The following is a 24,520-nucleotide window of genomic DNA, read 5'->3' as shown; positions in this document are numbered from 1 at the left end:
AGTACCTAGTTTATTGAGAGTTTTTAGCATGAAGGGGTGTTTAATTTTATTGAAGGCCTTTTCTGCATCTATTGAGATAATCATGTGGTTTTTGTTATTGGTTCTGTTTACGTGATGGGTTACATTTATTGATTTGCATATGTTGAACCAGCCTTGCATCCCAGGGATGAAGTTGACTTAATCGTGGTGGTAAGCTTTTTGATGTGTGGCTGGATTCTGTTTGTTGGTATTTTACTGAGGATTTTCACATCAATGTTCATAAGAGATGTTGGCCTGAAATTTTCTTTTTTTGTTGTGTCTCTGCCTGGTTTTGGTATCAGGGTGATGCTGGCCTCATAAAATGAGTTAGAGTGGAGTCCTTCTTTTTCTATTGTTTGGAATAGTTTCAGAAGGAATGCTACCAACCCCTCCTTGTACCTCTGGTAGAATTTAACTCTGAATCAATCTGGTCCTGGGCTTTTATTGGTTGGTGGGTTATTAATTACTGCCTCATTTTCAGAACTTGTTATTGGTCTATTCAGGGATTCAACTTCTTCCTGGTTTAGTCTTGGGAGAGTGTAAGTGTCCAGGAAATTATCCATTTCTTCTAGGTTTTCTAGTTTATTTGTGTAGAGGTGTTTATAGTATTCTCTGATGGTAGTTTGTATTTCTGTGGGGTCAGTGCTGATATCCTCTTTATCATTTTTTATTGTGTCTATTTGATTCTTTTCTGTTTTCTTCTTTATTAGTCTTGCTAGCAGTCTATCTATTTTGTTAATCATTTCAAAAAACCAGCTTCTGGATTCATTGATTTTTTGAAGTATTCTTCATGTCTCTATCTCTTTCTGTTTTTCTCTGATCTTAGTTATATGTTGTCTTCTGATAGCATTTGAATTTTCTTGCTCTTGCTTCTCTAGTTCTTTTAATTGTGATGTTAGGGTGTTGATGTTAGATCTTTCCTGCCTTCTCCTGTGGATATTTAGTGCTATGAATTTCCCTCTAAACACTGCTTTAGCTGCATCCCAGAGATTCTGGTACATTATGTCTTTGTTCTCATTTGTTTCAAGTAACTTATTTATTTCTGCCTTCATTTCGTTATTTACCCATTAGTCATTCAGGAGCAGGTTGTTCAGTTTCCATGTAGTTGTTTGGTTTTGAGTGAGTTTCTTAATCCTGGGTTCTAATTTGATTGCACTGTGGTCTGAGACACTGTTATGATTTCCATTCTTTTACATTTGCTGAGGAGTATTTTACTTCCAATTATGTGGTTAATTTTAGAATAAGTGTGATGTAGTGCTGAGAAGAATGTATATTCTGTTGATTTGGGGTGGAGAGTTCTGTAGGTGTCTATTAGGTCTGCTTGATCTAGAGCTGAGTTCAAGTCCTGAATATCCTTGTTAATTTTTGTCTCCTTGAGCTGTCTAATATTGACAGTGGGGTGTTAAAGTCTGTCACTTTCACTGTGGGAGTCTAAGTATCTTTGTATGTCTCAAAGAACTTGTTTTATGAATCTGGGTGCTCCTGTATTGGGTGCGTATATATTTAGGATAGTTAGCTGCTCTTGTTGCATTAATCCCTTCTTTGTCGTTTTTGATCTTTGTTGGTTTAAAGGCTGTTTTATGACAGACTAGGATTGCAACCCTGGTTTGTTTTTTTTTTGCTTTCCATTTGCATGGTAAATATTTCCCCATCCCTTTATTTTGTGCCTATGTGTGTCTTTGCATGTGAGATGGGTCTCCTGAATACAGTACATTGATGGTTCTTGACTCTTAATTTGCCAGTCTGTGTCTTTTAATTGAGGAATTTAGCCTGTTTACAGTTAAGGTTAATATTGTTATATGTGAATTTCATCCTGTCATCATGATGCTAGCTGGTTATTTTGGACATTAGTTGATGCAGTTTCTTCATAGTGTGATTGGTCTTTATATACAAGTGGTTTTTTTTTGCAGTGGCTGGTACCAGTTTTTGCTTTCTATATTTAGTGCTTCCTTCAGGAGCTCTTGCAAGGCAGGCCTGGTGTTCACAAAATCCCTCAGCATTTGCTTATATGTAAGGATTTTATTTCTCCTTCACTTATAAAACTTAGTTTGGCTGGATATGAAATTCTGGTTAGAAAATTCTTTTCTTTAAGAATGTTGAGTATTGGCTCCCACTCTCTTCTGGCTTGTAGGTTTTCTGCAGAGATATCCGCTGTTAGTCTGATGGACTTCCCTTTGTAGGTAACCTGACCTTTCTCTCTGGCTGCCCTTAACTTTTATTTTATTTTATTTTTTTACTGAGACGGAGTCTCACTCTGTCACCCAGGCTGGAGTGCAGTGGCACGTCTCCACTCACTGCAAGCTCTGCCTCCTGGGTTCGCACCATTCTCCTGCTTTAGCCTCCCATGTAGCTGGGACTACAGGTGCCTGCCACCACGCCCCGCCAGGTTTTTGTATTTTTTTAGTATAGACGGGGTTTCACTGTGTTAGCCAGGATGGTCTCGATCTCCTGGCCTCATGATCTGCCTGCCTCGGTCTCCCAGAGTGCTGGGATTACAGGCGTGAGACACTGTTTCTGGCCAACTTTTTTTCCTTCATTTCAACCCTGGAGAATCTGATGGTTTTGTGCCTTAGGGTTGCTCTTCTTGAGGAGTATCTTAGTGGTATTCTCTGTATTTCCTGAAATTGAACATTGCCCTGTCTTGCCAGATCAGGGAAGTTCTCCCAGATAATATCCTGAAGTGTGTTTTCCAACTTGGTTCCGTTCTCTCTGTCACTTTCAGGGTCCCTAATTAATTGTAGGTTTGGTCTTTTCACATAGTCCCATATTTTTTGGAGGCTTCATTCATTCCTTTTCAATCTTTTTTCTCTAATCTTGTCTTCACACCTTATTTCAGTAAGTTGATCTTCAATCTCTGATATCCATTCTTCTGCTTGATTGATTCAGCTATTGATACTTGTGTATGTTTCATGAAGTTCTTGTGCTGTGTTTTTCAGCTCCATCAGGTCATTTATGTTCTTCTCTAAATTGGTTGTTCTATTAGCAGTTCCTGTAACTTTTTGTCAGGGCTCTTAGCTTCTTTGCATTGGGTTAGAACATACTCCTTTAGCTCAGAGGAGTTTGTGGTTACCCACTTTCTGAAGACTGCTTCTGTCAAATCGTCAAAATCATTCTCTGTCTAGTTTTGTGCCCTTGCTGGAGAGGAGTTGCAATCATTTGGATGAGAAGAGACATTCTGGTTTTTGGAATTTTCAGCGTTTTTGTGCTGGTTTTTCCTCATCTTTATGGATTTATCTACCTTTGATCTTTGGATGGGGTTTCTGTATGGGGTTCCTTTTGTTGATAATGTTTTCTGTTTGTTACTTTTTCTTCTAACAGTCATGCCCCTCTTCTGCAGGTCTGCTGCAGTTTGCTGGAGGTCCATTCCATACCATATTTGCCTGGGTATTACCAGTGTAGGCTGCAGAACAGCAAAGATTGCTGCTGTTCCTTCTTCTGGAAGATTTGTCCCAGAGGGGCACTGGGCTGATGCCAGCCGGAGCTCTCCTGCATGAGGTGTCTGACAACCCCTGTTGGGAGGTCTCTCACCGTCAGGAGGTATGGGAGTCAGGGACCCAGTGGAGGAGGCAGTCTGCCCCTTACCAGAGCTCGAGTGCTGTGCTGGGAGAGCCCTCCTTGTCAGGATCCACTGCTGTCTTCAGAGCCAGCAGGCAGGAATGTTTAAGTCCGCTGAAGTTGTGCCCACAGCCGCCCCTTCCCCCAGGTGCTCTGTCCCAGTAAGATGGGAGTTTTATCTATAACCCCTTGACTGGGGCTGGTGCCTTTCTTTCAGAGATGCCCTTCCCAGTGAAGAGGAATCTAGAGAGGTAGTCTGGCTGCAGCCGCTTTGCCACACTGTGTTGAGTTTTACCCAGTTCGAACTTCCAGGCCTTTTTAGCGCTGTCAGGGGAAAACTGAGGTACTCAAGCCTCAGTAACAGTGGATGCCCCTCCCCACACCAAGCTTGATTGTTCCAGTTGGACTTCAGACCGCTGTGCTGGCAGCGAGGATTTCAACCCAGCCTAGCTTGCTGGGCTCCATAGGAGTGGGTCCTGCTGAGCCAGACCACTTGGTTCCCTGTCTTCGGCCCCCTTTCCAGGAGAGTAAACCGTTCTGTCTCGCTGGGATTCCAGGTGCCTCTGGGGTACAAAAATAAACTCCTGCAGCTAGCTTGGTGTCAGCCCAAACAGCCATCCAGTTTTATGCTTGAAACCCAGGGCCCTGGTGGTGTAGGCATGTGAAGGAATCTCCTGGTCTGTAGATTGCAAAACCATGGGGAAAGCATAGTATCTGGGCCAGATAGCAGTCTCTCAAGGCTTCCCTTGGCTGGAGGAGGGCGCTCCCCCCGCCACCCCCTGCCACCGCCACCTGCTCCTTGCACTTCCTGGGTGAGGCGATGCTTCTGCTCGTCCTCCGTGGGCTGCACCCACTGCCTAACCAGTCCCAATGAGATGAGCAGGGTACCTCAGTTGGAAATGCAGGAATCACCCGCCTTCTGTGTTGGTCTTGCTGGGAGCTGCAGACTGGAGCTGTTCCTATTCTGCCATCTTGCCAGCAGTCTCAGTGTTTGCATAGTTCCTAAAATTCCTTAGTTATTGATTTTTAGTTTTATTATATTGGGATCAGAAAAATACCTCATATGATTTTGACTTTTAAAAATTTGTTGAGACTTCTTTTGTGGCCTGACATATGGCCTGTCCTGGAGAATGTTCAATGTGCTGATGAGAATAATGTATATTTGCAGCAGTTGGATGAAATGTTCTGCAAATGTCAGGTTCATTTGGTCTAGAGTGTAGTTTAACTTTGATGTTTCTTCGTTGATTTTCTTTCTGGATCATCTGTCCATTACTGAGAATGGTGTGTTGAAGTCCTGTAGTAGGATTGCATTGCAGTCTGTCTCTCCCTTTAGGTCTATTAATGTTTGCTTTATATATTTGGGTCCTCTGTTGTTGTGTACATATATATGTATAATTGTTATATCCTCTTATTGGATCAGCCCTTTTATTATTATATGGTGACCTTCTTTGTCTCTTTCTACAGTCTTTGATGAGATTTCCTTAAAACCACTATTGTGGATTCTTGATCTGAGAGCTCACACATTGCTGTCTTGTTAAGATCAGTCAGTAGCTCTTTACTCTGTCCTTCTGAGGAGGTCATGGTTTTTAGTTTGCTGTTTTTCCTTGTGGACGTATGTCTGTATCTTCACATTGAACCATTAGTTATTTATTCCAGTCTTTGCTGTCTAGCTTGTTTTGGTCTTCCCAGCCTATATATGCTTAGAGGATTTTTGTACTTTGCCTGTTGAGTCCTGTTAACCCTAGATCACTGCATCTTTTTGGCACTAGATTGTATTTTAAACCCAGATTTGCCTTGGCTTCACAAATGGTCAGAGTCCTGCATGTCTCAAATGGGGAGGTCTTAAAAGGGATACTCTAGCTGTGTGGGAAGGCTGTCTATAGGTTCATGCTGAGTGGAGCCATGGCATGTGCCTTCCTACAGTGTGGTACTGCTGAACAGCCACTCTGATTTGGTGTCTCCTTTGGCTGAGATACAGAGCAGAATTCTGTGGCCTGGGGTGGCTGGTCCCACCTCCCTTTTAGTTGCTAGATGCCCTCAGGGGTTTTATTGCCTATAGGCACTCATAATACTTCCTTTGGGTTGATTCAGGAATAGTTTTCCTATAAAGGAACCCAAGATGGTGGAGAAGCTGGCTGACTGCCATGGTCTCACTTTTTCCACTGTAGAAATGAAGATTTCAGGGGAACCCTTCCTCATGGTACCTGGCAGGTTGGTGGAGAGGTGTTGTGGATATAGAAGTCTTTTTCTCTTACCATCTGCTTGGAGATTTTTCACTTCTCCGTGCCCCCAGGAGTCATTTCAGCTTCTGATATGAGTCCTGGGATATTACTGGTGTTAATCTTGGCACCGGATATTTGTTTTTGGTTTTCGGTAGGGGAGAATGAAGCCAGATTGCTTCTGCTCTGCCATTTTGGTGACATCACACTTCTGGTTTTTAAGGTTAATTTATGTAGTATGTATCGGTAGTTCATCCTCTTTTATGGCTAAATAAATCTATATTATATTGTATGGATATTCTTTACTTTGTTGGTGGCCCATTGGCTCATGGACATTTGATTGTTTCCAATTTGGGGCTGTTACAAATAATACTGAAGTTAACATTTGTATACATGTTTCCCTCTGGACATACACTTTTATTTCTCTTGGGGAGATTCCTAAGAGAAGAATTGCTAGGTTATATGGTGAATTTATGTTTAACTCTTAAACTGTCAAAATTGTTTTCCAAAGTGTCTATAACATTTTCATTTTTCACAAGCAATGTATGAGGATTCTAGTTTCTTCACATCTTATCAACACTTGATATTATTTTATTATTATAACTTTATAATAGGTGTGAAATGGTATTTCACTGTGGTTTTAGTTTTGCATTTCCTTAATGAGTAATTTTGTCAAGCATATTTTCACGTGCTTACTAGCCATTCATAATCTTTTTTATGAGACTGGGTCTTGCTCTATCACCCAGGCTGGAGTGCAGTGGCTCAATCACTGCACACTGCAGCCTAGACCTCCTGGGCTCAAATAATCCTTCCACCTCAGCTTCCCAAGTAGCTGGGATCACAGGCACATGCCACTCAGCCTGGCTAATTAAAAAAAAAAATCTTTTGTAGAGATGTGGTCTCCCTGTGTTGAACTCCTGATATCAAGCAGTCCACCGCCTTGGCCTCTGAAAATGCTGAGATGATAGGTGTGAGCCACTGTGCCTGGCCACCATTCATATGTGTTTATTGAAATATTTATCCAAATCTTTTGCCTATTTTTTGAATGTCGTTTTGCTTTATCTATAGTGTTTTAGAGTGTATCTTTTTGTATAAGTTTCTTTAGTGGTTGCTTCAGGTATTACATTACATATTAATGACTTATTATACAATTGGTGTCATCATTTTACCAGTTCAAGTGAAGTATAGAAATTTTGTCTTCTTTTATGCCCTTTATTCTCCTCCATTTATAATTGTCTTAAATATTTCCTTTATATACAATTAAAACCACATCAGAAAGTGTTAACATTTTGGCTGCAAGCATTAAATATAATTTATAAAACTAAACAGGGGGACTATGTGCAGTGGCTCACATTTGTAATCCCAGCACTTTGGGAGGCCGGAGTGAGTGAATTGCTCGAGTCCAAGAGTTCGAGACCAGTCTGGGCAACATGGCGAAACCCTGTCTCTACCAAAAGTACAAAAATTAGTTGGGCGCAGCGGTGCACTCCTGTAGTCCTAGTTACTCAAGAGACTGAGATGGGAGGATCACCTGAGCCTGGGAAGTTAAGGCTGCAGTGAGCCATGACTTCACCACCGTACTGCAGCCTGGGTGATAGAGTGAGACCCTGTCTCAAAAAACAGACAAACAAACAAACAAGGAACAACTCAGTAAGAGAAGGAATGCCTATTATATTTGCTCATATTTGGGCTTGCTATTTTCTTTGTTCCTTCTTGAGTTTCAAAGTTATTTTTTCCTTTTCTTTCTGAACTTCCTTTAGACATTAATAGGTTCATTGGCAACTAATTCTCTTAATTGTCTTTCACCTGAGAATATCTTTGTTTTACCTAGTCTCCTAAAGAATACTTTTTCTGAGTATAAGATTTGGGGTTGACAGTCCTTTTACTTTCAGCATTTAGAAAATACCGTACCACTTCCTTCTGGCTTCCGTGATTTCTGATGAAAAATCCTATCATGCAGATTGGTTTATTCTTTCCCTTGTAGGCAATGTATTGTTTTCTTTGGCTATCAATATTTTTTTCTTTCTCTTTAGTTTTTGCAATTTTAATTATGATGTGCCTTGACATGGATTTCTTTGGGTTTATCTTGTTTGAGGTTCAATAAGTTTCTTGAATTTGTAGGTTAATGTCTCTTGCTTAAATTTTGGGAAATGTTCACTCATTATTTATTTGAGTAATTTTTAGCTCTGTTTTTTTTCTCTTCTCTTTCTAGAACTCTGATAATACAAATGTTAGATATTTGTGTATATTTCTATACAATCCTGAAGCTCTGTTAATTTTTTGCAGTGTATTTTCTCAGTGTTGTTCATTGGGTAATTTTTATTACTCTGTATTTCAGTTTATTGATTCTCCTCTGTTTCATACATTAAGCTTTGGAGTCTATACTCTGAGATTTTGTTATTTATCGTTTATTTATTTATAATAAATTTCTTTTCTCCAATGCCAGATCTACTGAGCCTTTTATTTTCAGCTATTGCATTTTCTAGTTCTAAAATCTCCTTTTGGTTCTTTATGTCTTCTAATTCCTTGCTGAAACTTTCTATTAATATTTCTTTGCTGAGGTACTCCAATGTTTTTATTTGTTTCAAGTGTATTTATAATTGCTTACTGAACCATTTTTATGGCTGCTTTAAAAAATCTTTGTCAGATAATTTGCCCATCTCTGTCATCTTGATGTTAGCATCTATCAGTTGTCTTTTTTTTTCATTTAGTTTGAGATCTCCTTGGTCCTTAATATGATAAGTGATTTTAATTATAGCCTGGATACTTTTGTATTATGTTATGAGACTCTTGTTTGAACCTTTTGTTTTAGCTGTCTTTCTGTGACTCTGCTCTAGCAGAAAAAGAGCAGACTCAACCTCCTTACTTCCAGGTGGAGATAGAAATCCAGCTTTCCCGCTCAGCCTTATCATTACTGCTGGGCAAGGATAAGAATTCTGGGTCCCTATATGGTCTCTGCTTATACCACAGGGGTTAACCTTTTTATTCTTGGGTGGTATTGAAAGTTCTGTCTCTACTGGTCCTCCTCTGATACTGTCTTAGGGAGGAGGTGGAATAACACGTTGTTAATATTGAATGGGGGTAGAAATCTGGGTTCCTCACATGGTCTCCACTGACGCTGCTGGTTGGGAGGACTTTGTTATCAGGTCAGTGGGGATAAAAGTTCCCACCCTCTACTGGGTCTTCCGTCATCACCTGTCAGGGTGTTGGAGTGCCTTGTGAAGGTGAAAATCCAGGATTTACACTTGGCCCTTGCTGGTATAGATGGCAGTGAAACCACAGTTTTTCTTGTGGTGTTTGGTTGGAGTAGAGAGGTTATCTAAGTTTTCTGTCCTGTTGGGCTGCCCTTTTCCTCACCCTTTGGTTACAGACAGCAGGCTTCTCTTAGGGCATTTTTTTGTTGGTGCCAATTGGTGTTTCTGGGTTACTGGATTCTTTAGCTCTAAGTCTGTAATGTATGAGGTAAAAAGAAAATGCAGGAACCTCACCACCATGTCATTCCTTAGGTCCTGAGGTCTCTAGCTGGTCTGCCTTTTCTCCATGTTTCTGAGTCTTTTAAAAAATCTTACGTATTTTTATTGTGGTAAGAACACTTAACATGAGATCTCTTAACACATTTGAAATACACAATACAGTATGGTTAACTATTGGCACAATATTGTACAGCAGAGCTCTAGTACTTACTCATCTTGCATAACTGAAACCCTCTGAAGAGAATATTATTTTTCCTCCCCGCTATCTCCTGACAACCACCATTCCACTTTTTCTAACATACTATTTTAGATATCTCATATAGTGGAATCATACAGTATTTGTCATTCTGTGACTGGCTTATTTTACTGAGCATAATATCATCCAGGCTCCTCCATGTTGTTATATATAGCAGGATTTCGTTCTTTTCTAAGGCTGAACAAAATTTCATTGTGTGTATATACCACATTTTCTTTATCCATTTGTCTGTGAATGGACATTTAGGTTGTTTCCATGTCTTGTTTATTGTGAATAATGCTGCAATGGATACCATGTTTCAGAGTCTTATGTTTTTTTAAAAAATATAGTGCACAAAGTTTTAGTTACATTTAGTGGGAGGAGCAGGGAAGAGCAAATTTATTTCATCTACCTGGAAGCAGTAGTGTATATTTGCCTTTAAAAATTTTGGTTGCTTGTTTTCTTATTATTGAATTGTAAGAGTTATTTATAACACTGTCAGTAGGGTGTTGAAGTCTCCCACTATTATTGTGTGGTTATCTAAGTCTCATTGTAGGTCTCTAAGAACTTGTTTTATGAACCTGGGTGCTCCAGTGTTGGATCCATATATATTTAAGACAGTTAAGTCTTCTTGTTGAATTGAACACTTTATCATTGTGTAATGACCTTCTTTGTCCTTTTTGATCATTGTTGGTTTAAAGTCTGTTTTGTCTGAAATAAAAATATCAACCCCTGCTCCTTTTTGTTTTCCATTTGCTTTATAGTTCTTTTTCCATCCCTTTAATTTGAGTCTATGGGTGTTATTGCATGCAAGATGGGGCTCTTAAAGGCAGCATACAGCTGAGTCTTGCTTCTTTATCCAACTTGCCACTTTCTATCTTTTAAGTGGGGTGTTAACCTGATTACATTCAAAGGTAACCTTGATATGTGCAGTATTTGATGTCATGTTGTTAGCTGGTTGTTATGTAGGCTTGATTGTATAGTTACTTTGTAATGTCAGTGGGCTATGTACTTAAGTGTGTTTTTGTGGTAGCAGGTAATGGCCTTTTGTTTCCATGTTTAGCACTCCCTTAAGAACCTCTTGTGATGCAGGTCCAGTGATAATGAATTCCCTTTGCATTTGCTTGTCTGAAAAGGATTTTATTTCTCCTTTGCTTATGAAACTTAGTTTGACTGGATATGAAATTCTTGGTTGGAATTTCTTTTCTTAAGGATACTGAATATATGCCCCAATCTCTCTGGCTTATAAGGTTTCTGCTGAAGTGTCCACTGTTAGCCTGTTGGAGTTCCCTTTGTATGTGACATGCTCTAGTTGCCTTTAAGATATTTTCTTTCATATTCACTTTGGAGAATCTGATCACTATGTGTCTTGGTATAGTTGTCTTATATAGTATGTTGTAAAGATTCTCTGAATTTCCCAAATTTGCCTGTTGACCTCTCTTGCAAGATTGTGGGAAGTTTTCATGGAGATTATCCTCAGATATATGATGATAAATGTAAGAGTTTATTTCTGAAATTTCAATTCTATTCTATTGATGTATATGCCTATTGCTGTGCTAATACCCCATAGCATTGATTGCTATAGTTTTATATTAAGTTTTCAAATTGAGTAATGTAAAGTCTAACTTTGTTTCAAAATTATTTTGGCTATTTTAGATCCTTAGCATTTCTGTATATGTTTTAGGATTAACTTGCTAATTTCTAAAAAAAAAAAAATCTTGCTGGGATTTTGGTAGAAATTGAGCTTTATCTTCCTGATGATATTGAGTCTTCCAATATACAAACATGAATTTTTTTTATTCTTTTAGATCTCTAATTTCTCTCAGCAATGTTTTTAGTTTTCAAAGTACAAGTCTTACATTTCTTTTGTTAAATTAATCTAAGTAGTTATTCTTTTTGATATAATTATGAATGAAATTGTTTCCTTAATTTCATTTTCAGTTTGTTTGTTGCTAGTATATAAAAATATGTCTGATTTTTAAGTATTCATCTATATCCTGAGACCTTGCTAAACTTGTTTATTTGTGCTATTAAATTTTTGTTTGATTCTTCAACATTTTCTACGTATCAGATAATTTCATCTGAGAATAAAAATAGGCTCATTTCTTTCTCTTTGATCACGGTGTCTTTCATTTTTTTGTCTTATTGTACTGGCTAAACCTCCAGTACACTGTTGAAGGTTGAATAGAAATGATGAGTGGACATTTTTTCCTTGTTCCCAATACAGGGAAAGCAGTCAGCCTTTCATTATTAAGTATAATGTTAGCTGTCAGTGTTTCATAGATGCGCTTCATCAGTTCAAGAAAGTTCTCGGCCGGGTGCGGTGGCTCAAGCCTGTAATCCCAGCACTTTGGGAGGCTGAGACGGGCGGATCACGAGGTCAGGAGATCGAGACCATCCTGGCTAACATGGTGAAACCCCGTCTCTACTAAAAAATGCAAAAAACTAGCCGGGCGAGGTGGCGGGCGCCTGTAGTCCCAGCTACTCGGGAGGCTGAGGCAGGAGAATGGCATAAACCCGGGAGGCAGAGCTTACAGTGAGCTGAGATCTGGCCACTGCACTCCAGCCTGGGTGACAGAGCGAGACTCCATCTCAAAAAAAAAAAAAAAAAAAAAAAAGAAAGTTCTCTACTTTTCCTAGCTTATTGAGAGTTTTTATCATTAATTCCTGTTGGATTTTGTCAAATGCTGTTTCTGTGTTTATTGAGATGATCATGTGGTTTTTGCTGGAACTTATTTTGGTGTTTAGTTGAAACTCAATAATCCTTTTGTTTTATTTTATATTTTTAATTTTTGTGGATACATAGTATGTATATATATTTATAGGTTACATGAGATATTTTGATACAGGTGTGCAATGCATCATAATCACATTACGGTAAATGGGATATCCATCACCTCAAGCATTTATCCTTTGTGTTACAAACAATCCAATTATACTCTTTTAGATATTTTTAAATGTACAACTTATTTTTAACTACATTCACCCTATTGTGCTAGCAAATACTAGGTGTTATTCAGTCTTTTATTTTTTTTTGTACCCATTAACCATCCCTACTTCCCCACCATGCCTCCACTACCCTTCCCAGCCTTTGGCAACCATCTTTCTACTCTCTAGCTCCATGAGTTCAATTGTTTTAATTTTTAGCTCCCATAAAAAGTGAAAATATGTGAAGTTTGCCTTTCTGTGCCTGGCTTATTTCACTTAACATGATGACATCCAGATCCATCCATGTTGTTGCAAATGACAGGATTTCATTCTTTTGACATCCAGTTCCATCCATGTTTTTGCAAATGACAGGATATCATTTGTTTTTTATGACTGAATAGTACTCCATTGTGTATATGTACCACATTTTCTTTATCCATTCATTTGTTGATGGACACAGGTTGCTTCCAAATCTTAGCTGTTGTGAATAGTGCTGCAATAAACATGGGAGTGCAGGTACTTCTTTGATATACTGATTTCCCATCTTTTGGAGATATAGCTACCAGTATGAATACTGGTTTTTATGGTAGTTCTATTTTTAGTTATTGAGGAGCCTCCAAACTGTTTTCCATAGTGGCTGTACTCATTACATTTCCACCAAAGTATATGAGGCTTCCGTTTTCTCCACATCCTCATTGACTGTCTTTTGCATAAAAACCATTTTAACTGAGATGAGATTATATCTCATTGTACTTTTCACTTGCATTTCTGTGATGATTAATGATTTGAACATCTTTTTTTCATGTACCTGTTGGCCATATTTATATGTCTTCTTTTGAGAAATGTCTATTCAGATCTTTTGCCCATTTTAAAATCAGATTATTAGATTTTTTTCCTGTTGAGTTGTTTGAGCTCCTTCTATATTCTGGTTATTAGTCTCTTGTCTGATGGGTAGTTTGCAAATACTTTCTGTTATCTCTTCACTTTGTTGACTGTTTCATTCTGTGGGTTATCTCATCACTTTATTGACTGTTTCCTTTGCTGTTCAGAAGCTTTTTAACTTAATGTGATTCCATTTGTCCATTATTGTGTGTGTTGCCTGTGCTTTTGCATCATTACTCAAGAAATCTTTGCCCAAACCAATGTCTTGGCTAGTTTCCCCAATGTTTTATTTTAGTAATTTCATATTTTGAGGTTTTAGATTTAAGTCTTTCATCCATTTTGACTTGATTTTGTATATGGTGAGAGATGGCACTTGGTTTCAGTCTTCTGCGTATGGATATCCAGTTTTTCAGCACCGTGTGTTGAAGAGTCTGCCCTTTCCCCACTGTATGTTTGTGTTAGTCTGTTTTCACACTGCTGATAAAGACATACCCAAGACTGGGTAATTTATAAAGAAAAAGAGGTTTAATGGACTCACAGTTCCACCTCACAATCACAGCGGAAGGTGAAAGGCACTTCTTACATGGCAATGGCGAGAGAGAATGAGAGCCAAGTGAAAGGGGTTTCCCTTTATGAAGCCATGAGATCTTGTAAGACTTATTCACTACCATGAGAACAGTATGGGGAAAACTGCTCCCATGATTCCATGGTTCAATTAACTCTGACCGGGTCCCTCCCACAACACGTGGGAATTATGGGAGCTACAATTCAAGATGATATTTGAGTGGGGACACAGCCGAATCATATAATTCCACCCCCAGCCACTCCCAAATCTCATGTCCTCACATTTCAAAACCAATCATGCCTTCCCAAAAGTCTTCACTCATTTCAGCATTAACTCAGAAGTCTATGGTGCAAAGTCTCACTTGAGACAAGGAAAGCCCCTTCCACCTATAAGCCTGTAAAATTAAAAGCAAGTTAGTTACTTCCTAGATGCAATGAGGGTATAGGCATTGGGAAAATACAGCCATCCCAAATTGGAGAAATTGGCCAAAACAAAGGGGCCACAGAGCCCATGCAAGTCTGAAATCCAGCAGTACAGTCAGATCTTAAAGCTCCAAAATGATCTCCTTTGACTCCGTGTCTCACATCCAGATCACACTGATGTAAGAAGTGGGTTCCCATGGTCTTGGGCACATCTGCCCCTGTGGCTTTGCAGGGTACAGCCTTCCTGCTGGCTGCTTTCATGGGGTGGCATTCAGTGTCTACAGCTTATCCAGGCACATGGTGCAAGCTGTCAGGAGATCTACCATTCTGGGGTCTGGAGGATGATGGCCCTCTTCTCACAGCTCCACTAGGCAGTGCCCAAGTGGGGACTGTGTGGGGGCTTCAATCCCACATTTCCCTTTTGTACTGTCCTAGCAGAGGTCCTCCATGAGGGCCCCACCCCTGCAGCAAACTTCTGCCTGGACATCCAGGCATTTCCATACGTCCTTTGAAATCTAGGCAGAAGTTCCCAAACCTCAATTCTCAATTTCTGTGCACCTGCAGACTCAACACCATATGGAAACTGCCAAGGCCTGGGGCTTGCACCCTCTGAAATCATGGCTCGAGTTGTACCTTGGCCCCTTTTAGCCATAGCTAGAGTGGCTGGGATGCAGGGCACAAAGTACCTAGGTTGCACATAGCAGGGGGGCCTGGCCCTGGCCTAGGAAACCATATTTTCCTCCTAGGCCTCCAGACCTGTGATGGGAAGGCCTGCCACAAATGTCTCTGACATGCCCTGGAGACATTTTCCCCATTGTCTTGGTGATTAACATTTGTCTCGTCATTACTTATGCAAATTTCTGCAGCTGGGTTGAATTTCTTCTCAGAAAATGGGTTTTTCTTTTCTATTGCATTGTCAGGCTGCAAACTTTCTGAACTTTTATGCTCTGTTTCCCTTTTAAAGCTGATGCTTTTAACAGTACCGAGGTAACTTCTGGAATGCTTTGCTGCTTAGAAATTTCTTTCACCAGATATCCTAAATCATCTCCCTCAAGTTCAAAGTTCCACAAATCTCTAGGGCAGAGGCAAAATGCCACCAGTCTCTTTGCTAAAACGTACCAAAGTCACGTTTACTCCAATTCCCAACAAGTAAGTTCCTCATCTCTGTCTGTAGGTGGGCATCAGCTGAGTTCAGCCTGGTTTTGCTTTCTGCTCTGACAGGGCAGCAGATACAATGGAAAGTTTCACAATCACTGCTCTCTCTCTCCCAAACACACAGATTCTCTCTCTGTACCACATGGCTGGTGTTGGGGGATGAGGGAGGGATGGCATTGATGATTCAAGATGGTTTTTCCTACCCTCTTCAGTGCCTCTTTCAGTGATACGAAGTTAAAACCAGGTACTTTGAGTGCTCACCACGTTGTTAGTTATGAATGTGCTGTTTTTGTGTAGATAATTGTTAAATTTGGTGCTCCTGCTGGGGGACAATTAGTGGAAACTTCTATTTGGCCATGTTGTTACACCCCTTTCTCAATAATTTTTTTAAAAGTTTCTAGATTAGATTCCTTTTTTATATGATTTACTAAAAAGTTCATAAAATATTTGCATTAATTCACTTAAAGTTAAGATTTGGATCTGATAATAGCAAACTGATAGCTTTCTTCCAGGTTTTGCTTTTATAGTTCCATTCTGTTGAAATTTATCATCTTTCTTAATGTGTTTTCTACCACCCCAGTTTATTAGTGTTGGTTGTATTACTTCAGTGTAATGCTCCTTTGCTTTTTCTAGCCTGTTATTGATGATTCTTATTGGACATTCTTTTTTCTGTCCCTTTGTTGTCAATATATTGCTTTAGCCTTAAGTCACAGTGAACCTTGCTGTACCTGACTAAATAGACTAGTTGCTTTTGTTTCTTCTATACTTCTAATCAATTTAGTGTTACTGGAATATCATAATTCACACTTTGGATGGAAATAATCCATTGTGTCTCCTCTCATGCTAGGAATATTCTAAAATGCAATGTTTGCATCCCTGTATGGGCAGAATAGTAGGAAGCTCTCAACCCCTTCCGAACCATGGTCTATACATTTCCTGTTGTTTTCTATATCTAATTAACCAGTCTTTCTTGTACTTGTGTCTGTCTTTCTCTGTATCTGAAGCCTGAATTCAGTTACATACATCTTGAAAGTGGGGACTGCTACAACCAATAGAGATTGGTTGCTTTGAAATGACTGACGCTTAGGCTGTCATTTGCCTAGACTAGGAAGTTGTTGTTGCAACTTTCATGAGGAAAGTCTGGAACTAGCTACTAGCTGGAACTGCTGATGCTGAGAGAATACATTAGATGTATGACTGGAGTTAAAAAGTCCTCTTCTTCTGCTAATAATACTGGTGGTAGGGGAGATTCTTCTTCAGGCTGTATGCTAAGTGTTAATGCTTAGCCAGGAGAACTTTGTAGTGAAACTGGCCTGTACTCCCAAGTGTATAGCTCTTTATATGGACCTGCATCAAGGAAGCATTGTCTGAGTTCAAGCAAGAAAGCTCCAGGACAAGCTAAACAAGATTCTCAAAGGTACAACTCTTTATGTTCACTCAGCAGCCACTTTATAGGAAACAATCCCAAGTCTTAGAGGGTTAGGTGAGAATAGAGTTCTTATTAGCCACCTTATGAATTTAGAACCGTATTTTCCCCTTGCTGACTCAGTACAGTGACCAGGCCTCTCATTTCATCTTTTTTTTTTTTTTTTTAACCCTATCCCTCTCTGACAGATTATGCTAACTTTGAATCTCAAGAATAATAGTTGGAAACTTGTTCTCTTCTTTTTCCTGGGCTTTTTGTATAAATGGTCCACCCTTTCCCCAGATTTCTGCATTCCATGTGGTATTGGATGTATAGAAGCTGATGAAAGAAAAATGTTTCGTTATTCTATCCCTATGGTGACTGCAAATGATTTTCCATTGTGTCTCAAATTTGCTTAAGGTGGCTTGCTGTTTCTACCTGTAAAATTAAAAAAGAGCTTTTAACTTTAAAATGGGAATTTTGTTCACTTAAAAATTTCTTTCACAAGATAGGGACATGTATCTTGCTGTACTATTTACACATGTTCTTTAAAAGAATCATCTTTTGAATAATAATTTTAAGAATCATCAAGTTCAGACATCAGTTTGATCATCACTTGTTTGTTTAGAAAGCCATAATGATTTCCAATGACTACTTGAAGTTTATATCTGGTAATGGCTTTAATGCCCTCTACTGCCCAGTTTCCTACTTTACCTATCCTAATGAATTAGAGAAAACCTATTTGAGTTTAATTTGTTCTAGAGTTTTTGTGTGTATATGTGTGTATGTGTGTATATTGTGTGTGTTTGTATATTATAAAGCTTATTGAGAGAGGGATGGAATATACAAACACATACAATATACACACATACACACACAACCTCTGTTTTTTTATACACTCTCTCTCTCTCTCTCTGTTTTTTCATCATTTCCTTCAAGTGATTTAAGGTGCCACCTCTAGTTTGAAATTTTCTGATTAAACCAGATGAATTCCAGTTAGTTAGCCTTCTTAAGAGTTCAGTATATTTGTAAGTAATTTCCTTTAAGAATGCTTTAATTGCAGTAAAAATTTATCAGTTTATATTTTATGGAGAAAATACTGACCAAATTTATGATGTGTAAATTCCAAGTTATTATAAGAAGAGATGTAGAATAGTGGTTCCTAAGTAATAATATGTATATTTAGAAAGATTAACTAAGGTGAATAACTAAGGTGAAGATTAACTAAGGTGAAAGACTGAGCCATGTATTGCCACAAAATTATCCAAGTTTATCATTTTGGATTGAAAATTTTCTGCTTCTATTTCTGCTACTGAGAAGCAGAGTACAAAGAATTTTAAATTGTTGGAATTAAATGGAGAAATTAGGTAATATTTTGTTCCTATATATTTTAGTTGTACTGTCAGTGCAATTAAATTGGTGCTTCCTTAGGTTCAGAGACTAAAGTATAGTAGAATAATATATATGTGTATGTGTATCTATCTATCTATCATATTTTTTGAGATGGCCTTGCTCTGTTGCCCAAGTTGGAGCACAGTGGTACTATCATAGCTCACCTCACCCTCCATCTTCTGGGCTCGAGCAATTCTCCCACCTCAGCCTCCCCAGTAGCTAGGAATAGAGGCTCACACCACTATGCCCAGCTAATTTTTTTTTTTTTTTTGTGGAGACAGGGGTCTTGCTTTGTTGCCCAACCTGCTTTCAAATCCCTGGCCTCAAGTGATTCTCCCGCCTTGGTCTCTCAAAGTGTTTGAATTACAGGTGTGAGCTACTGTGTGTGGCCTAGAATAATGTATTTTTGACTTTGATTTTGATACTTACTGGTTTTTTTATTAAAGATTCTAGATATGCTTTTAGTATGTAACATTGCTGAAGTGATTTATATTTTTGTTAATTTAGTGTTAGAACTAAAATTCATCTTATTAGTGGTGTTTTATTTCTGACTTACTTTTAATACTTATTAGCATACTCCTTTATTTTTAGCGTTGCCTGGTGTCATTAAAGCCATTGATAAAATTAAAGATAAAAATGTGGATTATGAGGATCTAAATGCTTGTCTTCAAAATTTTGGTATTTACCTTTCTAAGCCAGAATTTAAGAAGATCACAGAATTGACTGAAGCTGGTGGTGAGTGATATATTTTCAGGCAAACTGCATAGACACATCTGGAAGGAGGGTCAATTTGTTATTTTTTTCCTTAGAAAAATGACTAACATTTTTATTATAAAAAGTTAAATTTAAACTGATCCAGAAAGTATGGAAATACTCAAAAGTACAACAAAACACTCAAAAGCCTGTTATTTAGAATTAACCAATATTAATAGTCTTTTTAATTAAAAAACTTTTTTATTTATTTTTTAAATAGTCTTTTTTAGATTTTTTCCTAGGCAAAAATGTAAACAAAAAGAAAGCAGAATTTGTGGTATTGCTGTCTGACAAGGTAGAAGTCAGGATGAAAGGCATTAAATGGGGGCAAATAAGGATTCATTATTATGTCAAAGCCTACAATTCACAATAAAGGTATACCAGTTTTAAGTATCTGTGCCCATGCAACCTAGCAGCAGCTCTTTTAAAGGGAGTGGGTGAGAGTGGCTTGACAGGAGACTGGGGTGATAGGTCAAATAATATTGTCTATGAGTTGATCATTGTTGACGCTAGAGATCGTATATGAACATATTACACTATTATTTCTATTTTGTATATATTTAACATTTTCTGTAATAAAAAGTAAAAAATGGAATATGTCTAAGTTGTATGACACCTGTATAGAGAAAATAAGACTTTGTGAAGACATTAAAATCTAGATAAATAAGAATGTATCCCATGTCTGTAGATTCAGAGACCCAAAACTGTCAATTCTCTAATTAACCTATTTGTTCAAAGCAATTCTAATAAAATCCTGACTTTTTTGTAAGCTAATTCTAATATTTATATGAATGACTAAAGGCTAAGAATAGCTAAAGCACTCTTGAAGAAGAACATTTGTGGAGATGTGTGTGTGTTGGGGGGTGGGGGTTGGGAGGAACTTGCTCTCTTGGATATCAGCACTCCTTATAAAGCCATAGTGACTAAAAGAGTGTAAGAATGGCACAGGGATAGAGAAATTTACCAATAGGACAAGATAAGGAACTTCCAAACATATCCACAAACATACATGGCAACACATATGATAAAGTGGTGGATAACTGGGGAAAGAAGGACTGTTTAATAAATGGTACTGAAATAATTACTTATTCAAATGGAAAGAATAGAGTTACATCCCTGTCTCACACCATATTCAATAATATCCAGGTGTGAAAACTAAGTTTTAGAAAACAAATAGAAGAAAAATTTTCTGACATAGGATTTTTTAAGATGCAAAATAAGAAACTAGAAAAGATTGATAAATTTGAATATATTAAGAACTTCTCTTTGTTAAAGGATACAACAAAGAGAATGAAATACAAGGCACAAACTGGTTATTTGCAACACTTACAACAGTGATGATTATCATAGAGAATATATAGGCAACTTTTACAAACTAACAACTCAATAGAAATTATAAAAATTTTCCACATGAAGACACAAGTTGCTAATAATCACATGAAAAGGTTCTCAACATCTTTAGTAATTAGGGAAGTGCAAAGTTTAGGTCATAATGAGGTACTTAAAAAAAAAAAGAGAGATCTTTTGGCCTCAAACTCCTGGGCTCAAACTCCTACCTCATCTTCCTGAGTAGCTGGGACTACAGGCACAAGCCACCATGCCTGGCTCATGAGATACATTTTTATATCCACTAAAATTGGGAAAAATTAAGAAATATGTTATTCTAAGTACTGGTAAATATGGTGAAAGTGGTAAAACCACTTTGGAAAACAATATGAAGTATCTTGTAAAGTTTTCATACTCCATGGTTTAGAAATACTATTCTTAGCTATAAATCCTGGAACATCTCTTGGACTTAAGTACCAGGAAGCATGTTCAAGAATGTACATGGCAGCACTGATCTTAATGGCAAAAAAGGAGAAAGAAAGCAACATGATATTCATCTACAGAATGTATAAATAAATTGTGGTATACACCATTGTGTATTCATGTAGTGGAAACCCCGTCTCTACTAAAAATACAAAAATTAACCGGGCATGGTGACGTGCCTGTAATCCCAGCTGCTTGGGAGGCTGAGGTGGGAGAATTGCTTGAACCTGGGAGGCGGAGGTTGCAGTGAGCTGAGATTGCGTGGGCAACAGAGCGAGACTCTGTCTCAAAAATAAATATATAAATAAAGTTAAAAATATTATGTATGCTTCAGAAGGACTGGAAGAATTTTGACCAGTTTTCTTGGTGTTTTTCAGTGTTTACTTCTCTACTGTAAATTGATTTGCTTTTCCCCTTTATACCCATGTATTTTTATTGGTTAGTATTACATGATGGATATAATTATATATTTCTAAATATATAACTTATTTTACATAATATTTTTCATAATAATTTAACACTTAAAAGATACTGAAGAAAATGTGTTTCTTTTTCCTGTAGAAACAAAAAAAGTGAATGTTAAAGAATTCATTGATACTATGATGAGCAACACGGAATGCTTCTCTGAAAAATTATGTACGTAAGAATATCACGTCTTCTGCTTTTTGTGGACCAAATGGTTTGACAGATTCTAGAAGAGCATAAACACTCTATTTTAGTCTCTTATAGAGCTGGTTATCCTGCAGGTCATCCGACAAATAAATGCCTGGCTTCCTGCTGCTATATTTGACTTTGATCCCCTGTAATGACCCCTAATTCTAGAGCGTCTTCTACATGCAAGTGAATTAAGAGCTATCATAATTTTATTTTTCACAGCACACTTATAGAGGGCTAGAACCATGGATAGCATTCCTTTTGGGGATTTAAAATGTCTTTCAACTTAGGAAAAATGATGCCATCTAGTGGCTGAGTACTAATATGAGAATTTCTGGTTACATCTGTTGCCATTTCTGTCTTCCAATTTATTCAGTAACATTTATGAACCATTAATATGTACTAGGCTTTATGTTAAGCTGTAAGTGTGGTAATATGGAAAAGATAGTTTTGCCACTCAGAAGCTCACTATAAAGAAATGTAAGGTTACATATGTATGTTTTTAATGGAGTGAAGTTAGTATGCATTCTAAAAATTGGGACTGAAAGTAACGTTGTGTTATTTTGTTCTTACATGTTAGGTAACAGTAGATTTTAAGTAGCAGCTCTTTTTACCTTACAATATAAGATTTAATTTGTCTCCTATACGGGGGTACATCATACAGAGAAAGAGATTGTTTGTCAGTTACTTCATTTTTCCTAGGAATTTCAGTTTTATGGAGATTAAAATTTTATTAGCACAGAGTTATATAGTATATTACCTAATCTATCTCTGTCATTGTATTTTATATCTCATCGTTAATATTGCATGTTTGTGTTTACTTCTTTTTCTTTTTTCTTCATTAGACTGCTCAGAGCATGTCTTCTTTATTGGTTCCATATACCTCATTGGGACCTTACATCCCTTTTCCGCTCCGCTTTCTCCTAATCCATCAGTCTCCTTCTGTTTTCACTTTTCCTCCTTATTTGGTTTAAATTATCTTATCTATACATACCGAATACCCTAGACTATCTTGCCTCCGTGTACTTTTGTTGCACCTATCTGGCAAAACTCTCAACCCCGAATGAACCCAATTACCTTCCTTCTTGTGTCTGACAGCATTTCTGGAGAAAATCACACAGCTGAGAAGATTGTACAGGTTATAAATAAAATCTTGGTCACTAATGTCTGCTGGCTCTTCCTAACTGTCTAATCTTCCTGAGAATCAATTCTCTATATAGCAACACAGTGACTTTTTACAAATTTGTAGTAAGATAATTTCACTCCTTTGCTTAAGATGCTTCAATGATTTTGCATTGAAATAGTCTTTCTTTTTATTGTCTACAGTGATAGATTGAAGAGGAAGTAGGAGCCAGAGGAGAATTTTAGGGAGAGATATAGAACAAAAGCTACTTAATTGTATTATCAATTGAAAATGTTTCTGAATTCACACTTTTAAAAATCTAAATTCAATAAAAATTATTATTTATAATGTTTATTCAGGGTTGGGGCACTAAGTTCTTAAAATATTTCAAGATCCTCAAAAATGCATTATATTTGAGGCTAAATATTTTATTATGTTTTCATATTTGAAAGTTGGCAGTTCATTTATGCTATATTTATTATTTTAAACCATAAAAACCTTAATTTTTGTCTATTGCAGATGACAGTTTACTGTGTGAACTTCTTGGATAAGCATTCATAAAACTTGTGTTTTATTTACCCTTTAGTATTGCCTGATGCTATTGAAACCCTCGACAACCTCAGAAAGGAGACGATGAATGTTTCTGACCTGTGGAATACTCTGACTAGTTTGAATAGTAATTTAAAAAAGGATGAATTTCTAGCTGCACTGAAACTAGTTACAGTTGATGGTGAGTGTTACAAATACTAAAATTAAAAAGTATACCAAGGTATTACTTTATTTTCTGTCAACTCTTATTTGTCGTTGTATCTTGAACTTGGCAAGACGGAGTGTTCCAATATGATTAAAATGCCAATATATGCATTTAGGCAATACTGTATAAAGAAACTTCAGCTTGTTTGGCTATTCAATATAAAATATTGTTATGTAATTTATTACTACTCTAAATTGATCAAATATGCAGAGTTCCTTCAAGTTGTGTGGTATGTTACTGGAAAATGGCATATCCCAATGAACACAGAGGGCATGATTAGGAAATGTTAAGACATCTATTCAAATTTTATAATAACAGTACTTGGAATATTCATACTGTTTTGTTCTTTTTTTTTTTTTGAGACGGAGTCTCGCTCTGTCACCCAGGCTGGAGTGCAGTGGCCGGATCTCAGCTCACTGTAAGCTCCGCCTCCCGGGTTTATGCCATTCTCCTGCCTCAGCCTCCCAAGTAGCTGGGACTACAGGCACCCGCCACCTCGCCCGGCTACATACTGTTTTGTTGAAATAGGCTTTTATTTAATTTGGCAGAAAAACACACCTGCTGATAGCTACCACCTCTATTTAGCAAGTTAAAAAAAAAGCAAAAAAAAAAAAAAAAAAAAAAAAAAAAAAAGAAAGTTCAAAAAGGTATTGTATAATAAAGACTATAGACTAAAAAATGTAAAGCAAGTCTCCATCATTTACTGCTGATATTCTACATGCAGGAAGGAGAGTACGTAGGCTACAGGTAGACATTTCTACTCTCTCGTAGTCTTAGTGCCTACAAGTTAAAAACGTGCGTAGTACGTTTATGTTCTTTTATGTGGAATGTTTATACAGAACGAGATTAGTAACATAAGCATGCTGTCAGCTTATGTTACTAATAACATAAGCATGTCACCTTAATTTTTGTCTATTGCAGATGCAGATGTCTATTGCAGCTGTCAGGGGTCTTTGTCAAAGAATTGTCTTTTTCTGTAATAATGTTTTATCCTTTTCATCCATTGAGCTTTTGTTTAGTTGAGGCTAGCGGTTTTGGGCTTTAAATGTATTGATTATTTTGTTTATTGGAAGATTTGAGGTCAAAAGGGTTGATGAAGAAAAGAAGGCTAATTTCTACCCAATAATATAGATTTTCTTCCCTTTTTCTCTGTGGCAGTGCTTCAGGTTCTTTTGTTA

At 37.5% G+C, this 24,520-nt stretch overlaps 1 protein-coding gene across 2 annotated transcripts in view; it reads left to right on the top strand.

The window, feature by feature from the left end:
- EFCAB13 (EF-hand calcium binding domain 13) overlaps positions 1-24,520 on the top strand; it is a 122,641-nt gene that overhangs the window by 61,951 nt on the left and 36,170 nt on the right. For both annotated transcript variants that reach the window (XM_011962563.1, XM_011962564.1), the window contains 3 exons: positions 18,841-18,984; positions 21,373-21,447; positions 23,175-23,318. In XM_011962563.1, coding sequence (XP_011817953.1) covers positions 18,841-18,984; positions 21,373-21,447; positions 23,175-23,318 — 363 coding nt within the window. The remainder of the gene's footprint in view (positions 1-18,840; positions 18,985-21,372; positions 21,448-23,174; positions 23,319-24,520) is intronic.

The sequence above is a fragment of the Colobus angolensis genome, unplaced genomic scaffold, assembly GCF_000951035.1.
Source record: "Colobus angolensis palliatus isolate OR3802 unplaced genomic scaffold, Cang.pa_1.0 Scaffold597, whole genome shotgun sequence".
NCBI classification, from domain to species: Eukaryota; Metazoa; Chordata; class Mammalia; order Primates; family Cercopithecidae; genus Colobus; species Colobus angolensis.
The sequence above is the reverse complement of the archived record's forward strand: the minus strand, read 5'-3'. Positions and strand labels throughout refer to the sequence as shown.